Below are 18,179 nucleotides of genomic sequence, written 5' to 3'. Positions count from 1 at the left end.
GGGAGTGCGCCACCTGGAGGGCCGATGCAGGAAGTGTCCGGGGAAGATCGTTCGGAAGGTGAGGTGTCCGGATCGGAGGGTGAAGAGGATGTTGGTGTCCGGTCGGCGGTGAGGGAGGCTGGAACGGCGGCTGGGGGCGCCCCCCTGGGCAGTCAGGTGAGGTCACATTTTCTTCCCTATCTTTGCCCGATTTGAGGGGATTGTTTGATGTGGGGGGTGGGAGTGCTGCGGTTGCTCAAGTTGGAGGGGCTCCTCGGCCGGTGGGGGTGGCAGGTCCAGATGGGGGAGCTGATGGGGGCTTGGGGGGCTTTCTCTTGGGTCTGCGGGACCTATTAGGGCGTCTGGCGCCGGGGGGCGGGGTTCGCCCGCCACCTGCGGTGGCTTGAATTCCTCCGGCGGGGGGATCGGGCGCGGAGCCCGCGGGGGTCCCTGGGCTGGCGGGGCCGTCTTCCTCGGGGTCTGGTGCGGGGGTGGCTGCGGTACCCCAGTTGACCCCCCAGTTGACCGGGTCACCTGCGATGGAGGCGGTGACTGCAGTGTCTGCGAGGGACAAGACCGGGACAACGAAGGAGGGGAAGGCGGACGCGGTTCGCCTGGACGATTCGGCAAAAGGTGAGGTATATGTTTGTTTTGAGGGACCGTTGGGGGCACATTTGAAGCAGGAGGTCTGTGAGAAGATTTGGAAGGGTGAGTACGTGGAAATTTTCACGCTGTTGCCCCTCGAGAAGTTCAACCTTGACAGGGTAAAACCGGAGGAACGCAAGAAGGAGGACGAGGAGGCGCGACGGTATCGGCTTATCCCGCGTACGTTCCCAAATTGGTTGCAGGCGTTTGCCATTCTGGCGGGCGTCATTGGGGAAAAGGCGCCGGAAAACTGCTCGGCCCTATTCTGTTACCTGGACGCTATCGGGGAGGCCTATCGGGTGTATGGGGGGTCGGCCTGGCTGCGGTACGACGAACAGTTCCGGCAGCGGAAGGCGGTTAGACCGTCCTTGCGGTGGGACCACAAGGACATCAGCCTGTGGATGCGGCTCATGTCCTCTGCGAGGGCTCCGAATCAGTTTTTTCCAGGGGGGGCCGGAGGTTCTGCGACCCCTGGACAGCCGGCCGCGAAGAAGAGGGGTTTCTGCTGGCAATTCAATGAGGGTTCCTGTAAGTTTGGAGGCACCTGTCGCTTCAAACACGAATGCTCCGGTTGCGGAGGTTCCCATTCCTTGTCTCGGTGTTTTAAGTCCGGTAAGGGGCGTTCCGGAGAGCCTGCGCACAAAGGGGACGACGCCGGTGAGGGTGGAAAGGCTACGGCCTTTTCTAAATAGGTACCCCGATAGGGCGGCTGCCCGACTTTTGGGGGAGGGTTTTGCGGTGGGTTCTTGGCCTTGGTGCCGCCATTGGCGAGGAATTTGCGTTCGGCTTTGCGCCACCCTTTGGTGGTGTCGGATAAATTGAACAAAGAGGTGGCTCTCGGTCGCATGGCGGGCCCGTACTCCGAGGTGCCGTTACGAGACTTGGTGGTTTCACCGTTGGGGGTAGTTCCCAAAAAGGAACCTAATAAGTTCCGCCTCATTCACCACCTTTCCTTTCCGAAGGGTGGGTCGGTGAATGACGCAATTGATCCGGAGGCCTGTGCGGTGTCCTACATTTCCTTTTACGCCGCGGTGGCCTGGGTGCGACATTATGGGCGGGGGGCCTTGATGGCGAAATCTGACATTGAGGCTGCGTTCCGGTTGCTCCCGGTTCATCTGGATAGTTTTCGCTTGCTGGGCTGTTGGTGGCAAGGGGCTTATTATGTGGATCGCTGCCTTCCCATGGGCTGCTCCATATCCTGCGCGTTGTTTGAGACCTTCAGTTCCTTTGTGGAGTGGGCGGTCAGGGATGTTTCGGGGGTGAATTCGGTAATCCACTATTTGGACGACTTTCTTTGTGTGGGCCCACCCTCTTCCAATGGGTGTGCGATCCTTCTCGCCACTTTGCAACATGTGGCAGGGAGTTTTGGCATTCCTTTAGCACCGGACAAGACGGAGGGCCCGACCACAGTGCTCAGCTTCCTGGGTATTGTCGTGGATTCGGAAGCCATGGAGTGTCGCTTGCCAGAGGACAAGTTGCGGGCATTGAGAGCGGAAATTGAAGGGGTGCTGGGCTTGCGGAAAATTCAGTTGCGCAGCTTGCAGTCCTTGCTGGGGAAATTGAATTTTGCCTGCTGCATTATGCCCATGGGCCGGGTTTTCTGCCGACGGCTGTCGGCGGCGACTTCGGGTGTGAAATTGCCCACTCACTTTGTCAGGCTCAACAGGGAACACAGGGATGACTTGCGTCTGTGGCACAGTTTTTTGGCCACATACAATGGTAGATCCTTGTGGTTGGCCGGGCCGATTAGCAATTTTGATTTGGAACTGTTTACTGATGCAGCTGGTTCGGCTGGGTACGAGGCTTTTCACCGAGGTGCGTGGAGTGCCGCCCCTTGGCCGGGGGAGTGGCAGGTGGCGGGGTTGGTTAGCAACTTGGTTCTGTTGGAGCTGTTCCCAGTGGTGGTGGCTCTGGAGATCTGGGGGGCTGAATTCAGGAATTTGAAGGTTCGTCTCCATTGCGACAATCTCGGGGTGGTCCAGGTCATCAACCGCGCGTCGGCTTCTTCACAGCCGGTGGTGCGCCTCCTCCGGTTTTTGGTTTTGCGGTGTCTACAGTTCAATGTTTTCCTGTATGCTGTGCACATTCCGGGGGTTCAAAATTCTCGGTTTCAGTGGGACATATTCCGGGAGTTGGCACCAGCAGCGGAGCAACGCGGGGTCCCGTTTCCAGAGTGGCTGTGGGGGATTGCCTTGGGGTCCTCGCTGGATGGATCAGGAAGTCGGTGAGCGAGTCCACGTGGTCAGCATATTGCAAGGTATGGTTGGAGTGGCTGGAGGTGTTGCGGGTGGCGGCGGTGGATCCTCTGGGTCCGGAGGTCAGGTGGGTGTTGCTTTCTTTTATTCCCGACCATTTTGGGAGGGGCTCGTCGGCGTCCGCTGTGTCGCGCAAGTTGTCCGGCTTGGCCTTCTTGTTTAAATTTTTAGGTTGTCGGGATTTCACGAAGGACTTTTTGGTAAGACAGGCGTTGAAGGGCTACTCCAGCGTGAACCGGCGCAGGGACTCCAGGCGCCCGGTGTCCTTCGCTCTTTTACATGACGTATGCATACAATTGAGGGTGCACTGCGCCTCGGGTTACGAGGTGTCGTTGTTCACGACGGCCTTTTCTCTGGCTTTTTTCGGGGCTTTCCGGATTGGGGAATTGGTCAGCTCCTCCCGGACGGCTTATTGGATCAGGATGTCTCTTACAGTCGGGAGGGGGTCACTATCCTCCTTCGCAGATCGAAAACGGACCAGAGTGGCAGAGGGGTCCGGGTACGGTTGTTCGCGGGCTCGGTTCAGGCTTACAGGGCACTTCGCCCTCCTCGGCCTGGTTCATTTTTGATGCACGCTGACAGGTCGTCGTTGTCTGGTTTTCAATTCATCTCGGTGTTCAGAAAATGTGTGCGCTCTTTGGGTTTGGATGCCAGTCAGTTTGCGTCTCATTCCTTTCGGATCGGGGCAGCCACGGAGGCCGCGCGCTGGGGGTTAATCGATGATGCGGTTAAACGCATTGGGCGCTGGGAGTCCAGGAGGTTCTTGTTGTACGTGCGTCCACAGCTGTTGGTGTAGTGGATATGCGGGTGGTGGTTTTTATGGCTGGGGGGTGGGGGGCCCGGCTGGTTGTCTGATTATTGGTGGTGTTTTTGTTCTCTTTTCTTCTAGGTTTGAACCCCTGCCTCGTTTGGATTTTGGGACACTCGTATGTTTTCTGGGGGGCCCGGAGAGCTGATGTGCGTCCTAATGGTAGACAGCTAGGGTTCTCTCGTCAGGAGGCTTGTGTCAGGTGGATGGGGGTACCCGGGCATACTTGGGGCAGGGTCATCCCAGAAGTTCATCGTTTCTCCCGGCTGGACAGGCAGCCGGATGTTTTGGTGCTGTATGCTGGGGGCAACGATTTGGGGGTCAGGTCCGCGCAGGCCTTGATCAGGGATATCAAATTGGATTTCCTGCGGCTGCGCACGGCTTTTCCGGTGCTGCTTATAGTTTGGTCCGATATGGTGGCCCGCACGTCCTGGCGTATGGCCAGGTCGGTCGTGCAACTCAATAAGGCTCGGATCAAGTTGAACAAGGAAGTGGGGCGGTTTGTTTGTCGGAATGGTGGGTTGGTGGTCCGCCACTCGGAGTTGGAGGTAGACACATGGTGGTATCTGCGGGGTGACGGGGTTCACCTCAATGCGGTGGGTACGGATTTGTGGGCCCTGGGATTGCAAGATGGGATCCAGCAAGCCTTGAGGGTTTGGAGGGGCACGCAAGGGTAAGGTTTCACCCTTGGGTGCTGGTGGCGTTTTGTTGGTCTTTGCTGGCGGGGGAGGTCAACAGTTTAGGATAAGGGTATGGTTGGGACTCATCGTTGGTATGGGTCCCTATGGTGCATTCCATTTAATGTCAGTTTAAATGGAATTTAAAATGGTGGCACTGCGGGGAGTGGGTTGTCTCCGAGCCGGTGACGCGGCTGGAGGCCTATCAGGGCACAGGTCCCGCAGTGCAGGATTTGGAATTATTTGGAATTATTTGGGGGGTGCCTCAAAGACCAAGAGGCTTAACGACTGATTTGTTTGCTGTTTTAAGGAATGTTTTTCTCCTTATGTTAATTTTAAGGTAAAAAGGGTTAATAAAAGGGCTGCTGTGGCCAATTAACTCCAAGCACGGTGTGGTCTCATTTATTCAGGTAAAGGGAAAGGTTTATGGAATGGGGGTGGAGTCTTTGGCGGTAAACAGCCCAAGAGGTTGGGGACATCTATTCTACATTGGTCAAGCAAGGCCCGAAGTGAAAAAAAATAAATAAATAGCACAGGGCAGACATGACCATGTGAAGAGGGGAGACAGGACAGGTATGAGTTAAACTAAGTTGTTTTGGTTTGGGGGGATTCAGGGATTGGTGGACTAGGTTTGGGTGGGGTTAAGGTACAGTTAGGAGGGGTGGCCCCTAAGAGTTGGAGGTCAGTGAAGATCAACGGAAGAAGGAAGAAGAAGCTTCCCACCCACCCTCCCTGTGTTTATACAAGTGTTATGTTTTTGCTTTCTGTCTTTTGTGCTTTCTGTCCTTTTCGGGGGGTATTTATGCTTGTCATGGCAGCTTGGCGTTTTGTTGGTCTTTGCTGGCGGGGGAGGTCAACAGTTTAGGATAAGAGTATGGTTGGGACTCATCATTGGTATGGGTCCCTATGGTGCATTCCATTTAATGTCAGTTTAAATGGAATTTAAAATGGTGGCACTGCGGGGAGTGGGTTGTCTCCGAGCCGGTGACGCGGCTGGAGGCCTATCAGGGCACAGGTCCCGCAGTGCAGGATTTGGAATTATTTGGAATTATTTGGGGGGTGCCTCAAAGACCAACAGGCTTACTGACTGATTTGTTTGCTGTTTTAAGGAATGTTTTTCTCCTTATGTTAATTTTAAGGTAAAAAGGGTTAATAAAAGGGCTGCTGTGGCCAATTAACTCCAAGCACGGTGTGGTCTCATTTATTCAGGTAAAGGGAAAGGTTTATGGAATGGGGGTGGAGTCTTTGGCGATAAACAGCCCAAGAGGTTGGGGACATCTATTCTACATTGGTCATGAACGGTCCGCCTGTGTGAAAGAGGCCTTAGTGTGCAGGCAGTGTAAACAGGCCCTGAAGGGCTCCTTGGAACTCCCTAGCAGTTTGCATGCCACAAGTAAAAAAAAAAAATAACAAAAAAAAAAAATAACAATTGTGCATAAGCTCTAATTGAAAGAACGTGCCCCTTTTATCCAGATGTTTAAAGTAAAAGTTAAAAGTTCAGGCTAAACTTAACTCATCCTAAAAATTCTCCTGTCGCCCTCAAGTTAAAAAAAAAAAAAAAAAAACTGTGCATAAATGCTAATGAAAAAACCTGCCTCTGTTATCCAGATGTTTAACAACAAATTCTCAAAAATTAATCCAATGGGACACATTTTTCGATTTTTGGAGTACTATAAAGGCCCGTACACCCGATACGAAAATCAGAAGTAGAATTTCATCGGACGAACGATCTGCCGATTTTTGTATCGTTAGTATAGTGCTTTTGACAGCCGATTGCGAATTTTCGGATGACAAAAACTGGATGTGCAGGCTATAAAATTTTTATCGTACATCAAAACAATGTCCGAATTTCATTTAATTAGTACAGTTTTTGTCCAAAAAAAATCATAAGAGCAAGGCTAGGCATGCTCAGAAATGAAAGAAAACATACAAAACAATTCAACACATGACATCACTTCTGAAGTTGAATTCTGTAATAGGAGAATTTTCGTATGAAAGTAACCTCTTCATTTTCCATATGAGACTAGCATGCCACAAAAAAACGGACGAAAGATCGTTCGATAATCTGATCGTCTGTACGAGGCTTTACACAAGTTGGGATTTTACATTGCACTTTTGAACAATTGGCGGGTTTTGATTCTTAATTGGATTTTCGCCTTGCAGATTTGCACACTATATACAACAAGAGTCGTGCTAGATATTTTTAAAGTGTATTCTCTCATGTGTAGACTTCTCTAGTCCCTAAAACATAAGAATGGACACAAAGAAACATCAACAATGATACGAGAGATGCAAAGTCCTCTATATGTTCAAGCGAACAATGTTAGTTCATAAAAGTGATGCTCTTTGAAGATATACACCCTGGTGTGTGTTAGGATGACACAAAACACTCCGTGAAACCCTCCACCACATGAAGCCTCTTACCAGAGGATGGAAGGAATTAAGCAGTGAGTAGTTTAGGACTACTACCACCTATATCCTGCAAGACAGCTCCAGTAGACTTCAAACGTACTCGCCCAAAGGGGAAGAGACCGCCAGGGATAGGTTCCAAATCAGCTAGAATGGGCTGGATCCTCTTTCACCAAAGTTTGCATAGGATACAAAATGAAAACAAGCCCATAGCATAATACCGCTTAAAACTCAGTTTATTAAAATACCAATAGAAATGCACTCACCCTGAGGTGAACATAATGAGCCAGAGCAAGATAGATGACACCAAGGCGCAGGGCATGCAATTTCCGATGTTCGGGCGTGACGAGAGACGTGGATACGGCACCTCCAGAAGCTTTTCGTCCATAGACGTTATCAAGGGGGCGTGGCCAGCGTCCAGTCACGCCTTTACTTATACGACAGATCGGAGAAGGAACAATAAGATGCAGCTGACACTTCCTGTCGTGACCACCCGCCCAGGAAGTGACGCTGGCGCCCCATAGCTAAGACGCAAACAGTGCAATAGGCCGGAAACTGATGTGATCGTAAAACATCCGGCGTAATGGCACGCCCCGGAAATGACGATAGCGCGTCATAACTGAAGCGCAAACCACCGCCAGATCGCCGGACCCGGAAGTAAGAAACTGATGTGAGCGCCTAACTTCTGGCATAGTAAACACACCCCGGAAGTGATGTCAGCGCTTCACAGCTGAAGCGCCAACACCGCCGGACCCGGACTTCGGGAGGTGCCGTATCCACGTCTCTCGTCACGCTCGAACATCGGAATTGCCTGCCCTGCGCCTTGGTGTCATCTATCTTGCTCTGGCTCATTATGTTCACCTCAGGGTGAGTGCATTTCTATTGGTATTTTAATAAACTGAGTTTTTAGCGGTATTATGCTATGGGCTTGTTTTTGTTTTGTATCCTATGCAAACTTTGGTGAAAGAGGATCCAGCCCATTCTAGCTGATTTGGAACCTATCCCTGGCGGTCTCTTCCCCTTTGGGCGAGTACGTTTGAAGTCTACTGGAGCTGTCTTGCAGGATATAGGTGGTAGTAGTCCTAAACTACTCACTGCTTAATTCCTTCCATCCTCTGGTAAGAGGCTTCATGTGGTGGAGGGTTTCACGGAGTGTTTTGTGTCATCCTAACACACACCAGGGTGTATATCTTCAAAGAGCATCACTTTTATGAACTAACATTGTTCGCTTGAACATATAGAGGACTTTGCATCTCTCGTATCATTGTCGATGTTTCTTTGTGTCCATTCTTATGTTTTAATGACTAGAGAAGTCTACACATGAGAGAATACACTTTAAAAATATCTAGCGCGACTCTTGTTGTATATATTGCTTTTACATTCCAGGTGTTTCGAGTTCGCTGCTTTTTAAAGGCGCGGGTTCATTTTTATTATATTAGATTTGCACACTAATTTATAGCAGGATAACCGACCTTTTATCCTATTCTAGTTCTGCTCAGTAGTCAAAAGGAGGAGTGGACTCTTTTAGTAGTTTACAGGAGTTGTAAAGTCTGAAGGTTTTTTGCATTAAGATTAAAAAAAAACTTCTACCCCCTTCCCCTCCCCCTTTTTTTTCTCTCCCCCCCCAAACCCCCTCCACTCTTTTCCTTTCTTCTCTCCCACACCCTTCTACCCTCTTAAATTACATATACTCACCACAGAAACATCACCATCAACATCACTGACAATCCAAAGCAAACATAAACCCCACAAACCCATCCCAAGCAATTAAAACACCCTCCCTAGCCTACTCTCCCATCACATTATCACTCACTCTTTACCCCTCCTTTTGTTCTGCTCGACCTGCCTCAAAACTCACTATAAGAACGTCTTCTACACATACTTGGTAAACGACTATTTTATCTGACGCTGAAGAACCTATGTGATCCACTATATCACCAACCACATATTCTACTTACCGACATCTCTTGCTACAACTCCCAGCTCCTATGTTAAATGTGACTACTGGTCAAATTTATGACTCACATTGAGAACCAATATTCAAACTTGACAGGAGGGAGGGGCCAGGAGCAGGAACAAGATAGGAAGCTGTGCTGCTTCTCCTTTCACTGTCCAGTCACTGGCTGGAAAGGATTCAGGATAACCCAGGCTCAGAGAAAGTGGATTGTATGATTCTGGCCATCAGACTGAGGACATCTAGCAACAGAAAAAGTATTGCGGGTAAAATCTCTGTTTTGCAGCAATTGGTTTTGTTATTTTATAATTTTTTGGACTGTCCATTTTTTTTCTTTTGGTAATTTTAGTAACCAGTCTATGATCTTTTTATGATTTATATTGCAGAAGAACTTGGATGGGGTGTAGGATGATATGGGATACTCCACATCCCCTGAATATTTGCAGGAGGACACTTCCCTTTTTCTAAGTCTGCCTCAGAAGTTTCCATGTAGGTGCAAGTACAAATGGCAGAACTGGGTCCATTTTTAGAACCTATCCCACACAGAAAATGACCTCCATCCAAGGGATACGGCACACAGTCATGAGAGCCCTGAGTGCAGGTCAGTACTCACAATGTCACAGAATCATCAGGTGCCTCCTTCCTGTGTCCACCAGACACTTTTTAGTGAGGGAGAGGTTAATGCTCGCAATTCCACAGGACCGCCAGACTCCTTCCAGCTTCTACTGGGCACTGAACTCTCCAGACCAAGTCCTTAGGTGAGGGTTTCCTTGACTAATGCCAAAAGGAATCCTAAGAGATAAGTCTCAAAGCTCTGCCACAGCTAAATATTCAGACTGGGGTTTATCTTGCGCAACCCTCAACATAGGGGGTTGAGCAAGGCAAACCCCAGTCTGAATATTGATTGTGCTCCAGCCAATCCCTGGGAGGCGTACCCAGAAGGTGGTGGGGGAGGCATATAAATAGTCTGATACTTAGAACAGCAGGGTCCCTCTTTTTCCAGGTTTGATTGCTCTCCCCTGTCTTCCAGAGGCTTGAAGACAAGGGAGAGCAAACAAACCTGCAGTCTGTGAGACCCAAAACAGCCAAAAACAATCAACAACTGCTCCACTGGCTATAGAGAAGCAAAAAAAAAAAACAACATTTGCCTACACCCTAGCAACCTAACTAGGAGGGTGCTACATTTTATTCGTTGACAGCAGCATTGATTGTGTTGCCTGTTAGGAATACTATGTAAGACTTGTTTTTGTTGTACTATCAGGCCCAATGCACATAATGCATTTTGTTGCATGCTTTGCGTTAAGCAATCAATTCACTATCAATGGGTTGCTAGCATACCGCAACAGATGAAAAAACATATACAGCCTTTTTTTAACAATGCGGCACACCACAGAACATGGTATATGTGTAGTGGTGCTCTGTTGAGCTCTACTGTTTAGTTTACTGCTTTGAGGTGGCATTCTTAATGAATGGCCGTTCATAATGAAAGGTCATTCATAATAAATGGCATCACAACAAACCACACACACAGCTGGGGACTGGTTTTTGTGCCTATCTTTGCTTCAGAACATTTTTTTTTTTTATTTTTCTTTTAAGTATACTGTTATAATGACATAAATGACCTCCAAATACTGACAAAAGTTGCCAAATAGGCCAGAAGGGGAAGAGGTGGGACTTTGAGGGATGCTAAAAATCCTGTAATCAATAGGAGCAGTGTTAAATAAAGAATTGTAAATGTATTAAAATGAGTTAAAACATCCCCACAGAGTGGGACTTAAATGACAAACAGTTAAAACAACCACATAGCTGATCAAACCCATGTAGCACATCACAGCACAGGCCTGACAGTGTTAGTGCACGGCAGAGTACAGTCCCATTGGTTCTTGTCCAAAGCTCCAACGCGTTTCAACTTATCCAAGTCATCTTCAGGGGGATGCTGGACAGTAGATTAATACTGATATCTCTGTGTGTGGAGACCGTTTGTCATTTAAGTCCCACTCTGTGGGGATGTTTTAACTCATGTTAATAAATTTACAATTTTTTATTTAACATTGTTCCTATTGATTACCGTACATGACGGCATCACTCAAAGTCCCACCTCTTCCCCTTCTGGCCTATTTGGCAATTTTTTTCTATCTATCAGGGACGGATGCCTCTTTTTCATTATTGATATGCCCAACAGTTAGATGGTTGCGACCTCCAAATATTGTTATGAATTCATGCCATTTGTGTATATATATATATATATATATATATATATTTATATTTATTTTTTCTGGGAATATTTTGGTGTGTCCAGCAATGCAGCAGTGTAAAGGTAACAAAGGGTATTTTATGTAAACCCATAATAATATCTTTGGCTACATACACTGAGGTTGAATTGTCAAACAATCCATTGCCAGAGGGTAGAAGAGGCAGAAGACAATGCTGTATTTTTCATTCTGAATTCCAAAGCTTTGTGTCAGACCCATCCCATGTCACATATAGGGACTTTGTGTCAGTTTGGGATTCATACCTCACCCAACCGGTTTGTCTGTTCAGTTGGAGTTATAATGCCATCTAATTTCACACAGTGAAGTGGCTGGGTTTCTGCACGTGCCATATGTCCCAGTTAATAAAAAAAAAAAAAAGAAAAACTAAAAGAAAAAGACCATATATACAACCTAGAAACACTGTGCATGATGCATTGGAGCACAACTACAAAAATGAAAATGACGGGGTAGAAGTCAAAGCAACAAGATCATATTTAGCCATCATGCTGTCCCAGACATGGTGATTCCACATTGTGCAACGTCCAATCATCTTGTCACCATATTATTTAAAGTGTATGTAAACCCTAACAATTAACTTCTCTTTTTTGCTTCCCCTTGCTCTGTTAAATATACTATAGTGTTGGCCGGGCTCCCTTAATACCACCTAGCAGTGCAAATCAATCTCTGCTGCATTGACAGTTGTGTTTTTTTCTCATTTCTCCTTGTGAGCAACAGCATGACTCTAGGGACCCTCAGGAGACCCTCTGAGGACTGCCACCCATGGGCATCCACAAGGGGGGGCAAGGGGGGAAAGCACCCCCCCCCCTGGAATCCCAACTTCCCCTTTACAGTGGTTGTTAAGCCACTCGATACCATCCGGTCTGGACTGTTTATTAATCCTGTGTGCCCGTGCCCCTGTGTCTGTGAATGTGTTTTAAAAAAATAAGCCGCTCTTAACCAGTTTTCAGAGCGCCAATCGCCGCTCACGTGACCCACCGTCTCTCTCCTCTCTCCATCTGACAGCTGCCTGCAGCAGGCAGGGGTGAGGATTTCCCACTGACATCAGTCGGGATGGGAGGAGGCAAGGCTGAGAGGAGGAGAGAGGCAGCGGGTCATGTGAACGGCGATCGTCGCTCTTAGAAGTGGTAAACACAGACACAGGGGCACAAAGGATTATTAAACAGACTGTAGACAGAATATGAAACTTTAAATTAAACTACAGCAGCAGGAGGAGGGGGGGGGGCGGGTACTGACACAGGAGCAGACAGACAGGGAGGGAGGGGGGATAGAGGACAGAGGAGAACGGAGGGCTGCGGATGATGGAAGCACGTAGACTGACCACGGTGTCAAGGTTCGGCAGCCGAGGTATACCGTGGTCAGTTTACAGAGGGGAGGACATAGCCAGGCAGGATCAAGCAGGTATTTTAGGTGATAGAAGGGGCCAAATTACACAGCACAAGCCCTGTGCTGTATAACATGCTTTAAGGGAACAAGATAAATTTTTCTTTTCTTATGTTAACAAACGCTTTAAAAATAAATTCTGCCGATTCCCCTTTAAAAAGAAATACTCGCGAGTCGCGGCTCGCGTAGTGACTGATGTCGCCTTCATGACATTGTTAAAAGGGGCAGAGCATGGGTGATCTTAAAATTATGCCCTCCCCTGAAAAAGGTTCTGCGGACGCCCGTGCTGCCACCCTCTAAAAAATATATCATGTTTTCTCAACTAGAATTTGTAAAATGCCATAAAAGGGGCCAGATAATGGGACCATGTAAATCCAGCGTGCTCCAGTTACAGTGCTGTGAAAAACTATTTGCCCCCCTCCTGATTTTTTTCTTTTTTGCATATTTGTCAAACTTAAATGATTCAGATCATTCAACAAATTTTAATATTACACAAAGATAACCCGAATAAATACAAAATGCAGTTTTAAATGGTTATATTTCTTTTATTAAGAGAAACAAGCTGTCAAAACCTGGCTGGCCCTCATGTGAAAAAGTATAAGCCCTAGCTCCCTTCCGTTGCTAAATCTTGAATGAACTGTGATTAACCACAATTGTTGGTAAGCTGAGTTCAATTTCACTTGCCACACCCAGGCCTAAATACTGCCAGACCTGTTGAATCAAGAAATCACTGAAATAGAAGCTGTCTGACAACGTAAAGCACGATAAAAGGTCTAAAAAAAAACAATACTTCATGTTGCCATCTAAAAAAATCAAGAACGGGTGAGAAACAAATTGTCATGTATCAGTCTGGAAAGGGTTACAAAACCATTTTTTATGGCTTAGGGACTCCAGCGAACCACAGTGAGAGCCGTTATCTACAAATGAAGAAAACTTGGAACAGTGGTGAACATTCCCAGGAGTGGTCGCTCTACCAAAATGACTCCAAGAGCACAACGAGGACTCACCTAGGAGGTCATAAAAGAACCCAGAACTACTTCTAAAGAACTGCATGCCTCACTTGCCTTAATTAAGGTCAGTGTTCATAATTCAACAATAAGAAAGAGACTTGGCAAAAATGGCATCCATGGGAGAGTTCAAAGGCGAAAGCCACTGCTGACCAAAAAGAACACAAAGGCTTGTCTCTCATTTGCCAAAACACATCTTGATTATCCCCAAGAGATTTTGGGCCAATATGCTGTGGACTGATGAGACAAAAGTTGAACTTTTTGGAAGATGTGGGTCCCGTTACATCTGGCACAAAACGAACACAGCATTTCATAAAAAGAACATCATACCAACTGTGAAACATAAGGGTGGTAGTGTAAAGGTCTAGGCTTCAAGGGGCGGAGCGAAATGTGTTGGGGGCGTGGCCTGGCTGGAGTCCAGGCTGAGGTTGCCACTTTCACACTGATGCTAGGGATTTCACAGATGTGTGGCTACAGGGATCCTTTCCTTCTGTACAAGTCATAGCAGGACCTGGGGCAAGCTTCATCCTGCAACAGCACTCCCATCGGTGGATGCTCAAAGATCTATACACATTCCGCTTCAACAGGGCCTGAGCAGCACACTAAGTTTGCATTGGGTCACAGTCCATTTCAGCTGTCAGCTGGAGATCCCGGCAGATAGGTAAATACAAACAAAGGGGAAAGTGTAAAAAAAAAAAGGAAAATGATGTGCAGTTTTCCCCTAAAATTATACCAGACCCTTGCATAGATTTTAAGGGGGCCCTCTGCAAACAATAAAAAGAGGATGGGGTCCCCCCCCGATTCCATATTGAGTTCCATAATGAAGTTGCCTTCATTTCTCCTGTGTGCCCTCTTGGTTTGGCCAACCAGAATCAATGTACCCCAGAGATCCTAAAGTTCAGCTGAACCACACAAATGAGGTGGATAGAGGAATCCCCAAGGACATTGTATTCTGAGGGGCGGTGTCAGAATACACTAAACAGTGGCTGCAACCGCCAATCAGCAAAAAATGTCCAACTTGTCCATTGAGGGCCGGTTCACACTTGTGCGATGCGGGAAGGCTGCGAATTCGCAGCCTGTTACCGCATCGCATCCGCACAAGAGGCAGTTCACACTGCCATATGCGATACGCAGGGGGTGTCAATTAAATGTTAACGACCAGAGATGTATAGTAACGAAGTAGAACTACTTAAGTACAGGCATACCCCACTTTTAAGTACACAATGGGACCAGAGCATGTATGTAAAACGAAAATGTACTTAAAGTGAAGCAATACCCTTTTTCATTTCTCAATGCATGTAAATACACTAGCTCCATAGGAAATCTTGGTCAGCTTGACATGGCATTGCTCCCAAACCATGTGACAAGGACACCAAGCTTGGGGAGCATGTTAAGGGGATCCAGGACTATGACATAGTAGATTACCTAGGCAAGCCACAAACAGGATATGTTTTAGTCCTGGGTCCCCTCTCGGTGCTCCCTAAGTTTGGTATCCCTGTCACTTATGGTTTGGGAGTAGTGCCATGTCAAGCTGACCAAGATTTCCTATAGACGCCAATGTTAAAAACCGGGAGTAGTGTCATGCCAAGCTGAACAAGCTGTGTCCTTACTCGCGAGTGTACTTAAAGTGAGTGTACTTAAAACAGGGTATGCCTGTACTGTACTTAAGTACCGAAATGCGGTATCTGTACTTTCCTAGAGTAGAATTTTTTTCTCCTACTTCTACTTTTACTTCACTACATTTTTTCGATGATTTCGATACTTCTACTCAAGTATTTTTTTTTTGTGCTGCATAGTTACTCGTTACTTTTAAAAAAATTACCACTGCCAGAACAGTAGATGGCAGGTTACATAAAGCTCAAAAAAATGTGTATAATGTCATTTGTAAATCAGCGCATACGAAAATAAAGGCTGTGTATAATAAAAGCTGCTATACCAAATCTTTCCAATAAAAAGAAAATATGAAACAAACAAATAAATTGTGCTACAGCGCTTAAAGTGCATCAAGAAACTACTAACAAACACAACTTGGCTGTGCGAATAAAGTGCCTGTGCAATCAATATAATATCATTGTTGCCCCCAGTGCCCTGCCCACACTTCACACAGTATCAAAAATAAAGTGACATGAATGTGCTAAAGCCTAAATGCAGTGAAAATAATTATTCCCACAATGTAACAGTAAATTCAATTCATATAAAATATGACAATAAATCACAATAAAATAAGTTAGGTCAGGTGCGTGCAACAAGTTGAAGTGTGTAAACCTATCTATAACGAAAAGTCCATAAATGAATTCCAGTGTGCAAATCTAAAGTGTCACTTCACTTGTCAGATGCTTCCACCTCCTTCAGTGCTCGAGTGACCAACCAACACACTTAATGGTGGTGGCACTGGTGGATAGCGTCTGGGTGGCACTGTGGCACTGACTGCACTGGTTCAAAAAGCCATATATATATATATATATATATATATATATATATATATATATATATATATATATATATATAATTATTTCAATTCTCAATCTCATAGGTCCTCTCCTCATAAGATATTAATAATTTAAGATTAGGTGATGAACTTCTTGGTGGCCCTGGCAGGATGACGGGGACACCCGCCACTTCTGGAGCCGAGCCGCTGTAATTCCCCAACATGTGACAAAGTGACAGCCAGGAGATCTAGTGGCTAGTAGTGCTCAACAATACCGCTTTTATATATAAAAATGAAATAAAATATACTGACTCACAATTTAGTAGTAGGTAGCGTGTAGCAGTAGGCAGCACAACTCAATTCAATCAATCCCACAGCCTCGCTCGCGCCGCGGCCCACGGAATCACTGTCATGATCATCAAGTTAAGACCGCACTGGAGGAGCCGTGCTGTCGTCTTCCCGCTCGAGGTCTCTGCCTCTAGACGTGTTGTGTGTCACTCAGACTCCACCCCTTAGGGCCCTTACTGAGAGGAGTTGTGACGCGGGCGGCAGGACTCGGAGCATTTTCTTCGTCATCTCATCTTCTTCTCTATGAGGTGAGTGAGGTGGACCGTGGAGAGGGCCTAATCCTTGCCATGGCAAATGTGCCATTTGAGAATCAAATAATCAATACAAAATATTAATATATTATATACACACGGGTCATGGGTGGCTTTTTTGAACCAAGAAGAGTGAGACTGACGGCTATGATGATTATCCGACCATCCATGGTCCATGGACCATAAGTGTTGTGTTGTGGTGGTGCCTGTGCTTCCTGCGGCCTGCCTCTGCCTGTGCGGCTGTGCCTGCACTGCAGTGGCCACTGGCAGTGGCACTTGACTTGAGCAAAGCAAATGAGCACTACTAGTGTGAAGGACAGGTGGTGGAAGCATGTTCTGACAAGTTCTTATAATGAAAATAATATAGACAGCTTTTTGAACCAGTGCAGTGCCAGTGCTACTAAGGTGAGAGGCAGAAAGAGAGGCTATCCAGTCCACCACTTTACTTCAGCAGATCACAGAAGAAAGGTGGAAGCATCTGACAGCAAGTGACAAGCACTTCTTAGATTGCACACTGGAATTCAGTTATGGACTTTTCCTTATAAAGTTTAGTTTACACACTTAACTTGCACCTAACTTATTCACAATCACAACTTATTTTATTGTGGTATTGTCATATATATTTTATATGAATTACATTTACATTGTGGGAATAATTTGCACTGCATTTAGCACAGACATGTCACTTTATTTTTGATACTGTGGGCGATGATTTTGAATACAAGAAGAATATATATAATTGCAGGCACTTTATTAGCATTTTTAGCACAGCCACTTTGTTAGTAGTTTTTGATGCATTTTTCACTTTAAGCGTTGTAGGTTTGATGAAGCTGGCCTGGCACATCATCATCAATTGAGCAAATCAAATCAAACCGCTATTAAGAAGACTGCGCATGCTCATGTTCTGCCTTTTGATCAGCTGAAAAGATGGACGAACCAAAAACACCACCTTCCACCCCTGGCCCTTCAACTTCAAGTGATCTGCCTGGCTGTGAGAGTGAGGAAGCTCAGGAAGGAGACCACCCCTGGCTTTAAAATGTGGATGCTTTAAAAGGGGAAGGGAGGGACTTTATCTGTTTTTTGTTTACAAAAAGTTACAGCCTAAGGAATTGTGATTGTCCTTTAGGTTAATCATTTGAATAAATCATTTGAAATAATAAAAAACAATATGATGTTCAAACTTTTGACTTCTTTCTTTAATAACTACATAACACAGTACTTGTACTTCTACTTTCAGTACTTGAGTAGAAATTTTTTTTCAAAACTACTGGTACTTTTTACTTTTAGTACTTAAGTAGCAAATTTTTTGAAAAAACTACTTGCAATACTTAAGTAAAAAAAATGTTGAATACTTTAGTACTTCTACTTAAGTAACTTTTTCTGCGAGCACTTCCACTTCTACTCAAGTCACTTTTTGATCGAGCACTTGTACTTTTACTCAAGTAGAAATTTTGAATACTTTATACAAGTCTGTTAACGACACCCCCAGTTTGATCGCATATTGCAGTGCGATCTGACAGTTCGCACAGGATCGGATCGCACAAGTGTGAACCACTGTGCGATCCGATCCTGATGCGGCTGAAAAAAAGGGTCCTGTGCGTCTTTTGTGCGGATGCAGTGCGAATTTCAGCCATGTAAAGTATATGGCTGAATTCGCATCCGCACATCCGATCGCATGTAATGAAGGAGCACATGCGATCAGGGCACCCGCAGTAGTGTGAACCGGCCCTCAAAGGAAGTCGACTTAACGATCAACTTCTGTTGA

The 18,179-nt window shown here is 46.3% G+C and overlaps 2 protein-coding genes across 2 annotated transcripts; both read left to right on the top strand.

Moving 5' to 3' along the window:
• Positions 1-518: 518 nt before the first annotated feature.
• Positions 519-1,316, top strand: LOC309567472 (uncharacterized protein; the record flags this gene model as incomplete). The annotated part of the gene is made up of 1 exon (XM_082272861.1): positions 519-1,316. The coding sequence occupies one exon, from the start codon at positions 519-521 to the stop codon at positions 1,314-1,316; it is 798 nt and encodes a 265-aa protein (XP_082128987.1).
• Positions 1,317-1,469: 153 nt separating this feature from the next.
• Positions 1,470-9,847, top strand: LOC309567471 (uncharacterized protein; the record flags this gene model as incomplete). The annotated part of the gene is made up of 3 exons (XM_082272860.1): positions 1,470-1,587; positions 3,769-4,283; positions 9,758-9,847. 3 exons carry the CDS (start codon positions 1,470-1,472, stop codon positions 9,845-9,847), a joined length of 723 nt encoding a protein of 240 aa, XP_082128986.1.
• Between the last annotated feature and the right edge of the window lie 8,332 nt (positions 9,848-18,179).

Source organism: Pelophylax lessonae (genome assembly GCF_965119305.1).
Source record: "Pelophylax lessonae genome assembly, chromosome: 11".
In the NCBI taxonomy this organism is placed as follows: domain Eukaryota; kingdom Metazoa; phylum Chordata; class Amphibia; order Anura; family Ranidae; genus Pelophylax; species Pelophylax lessonae.
This window is presented reverse-complemented; position numbering and strand designations above follow the sequence as displayed.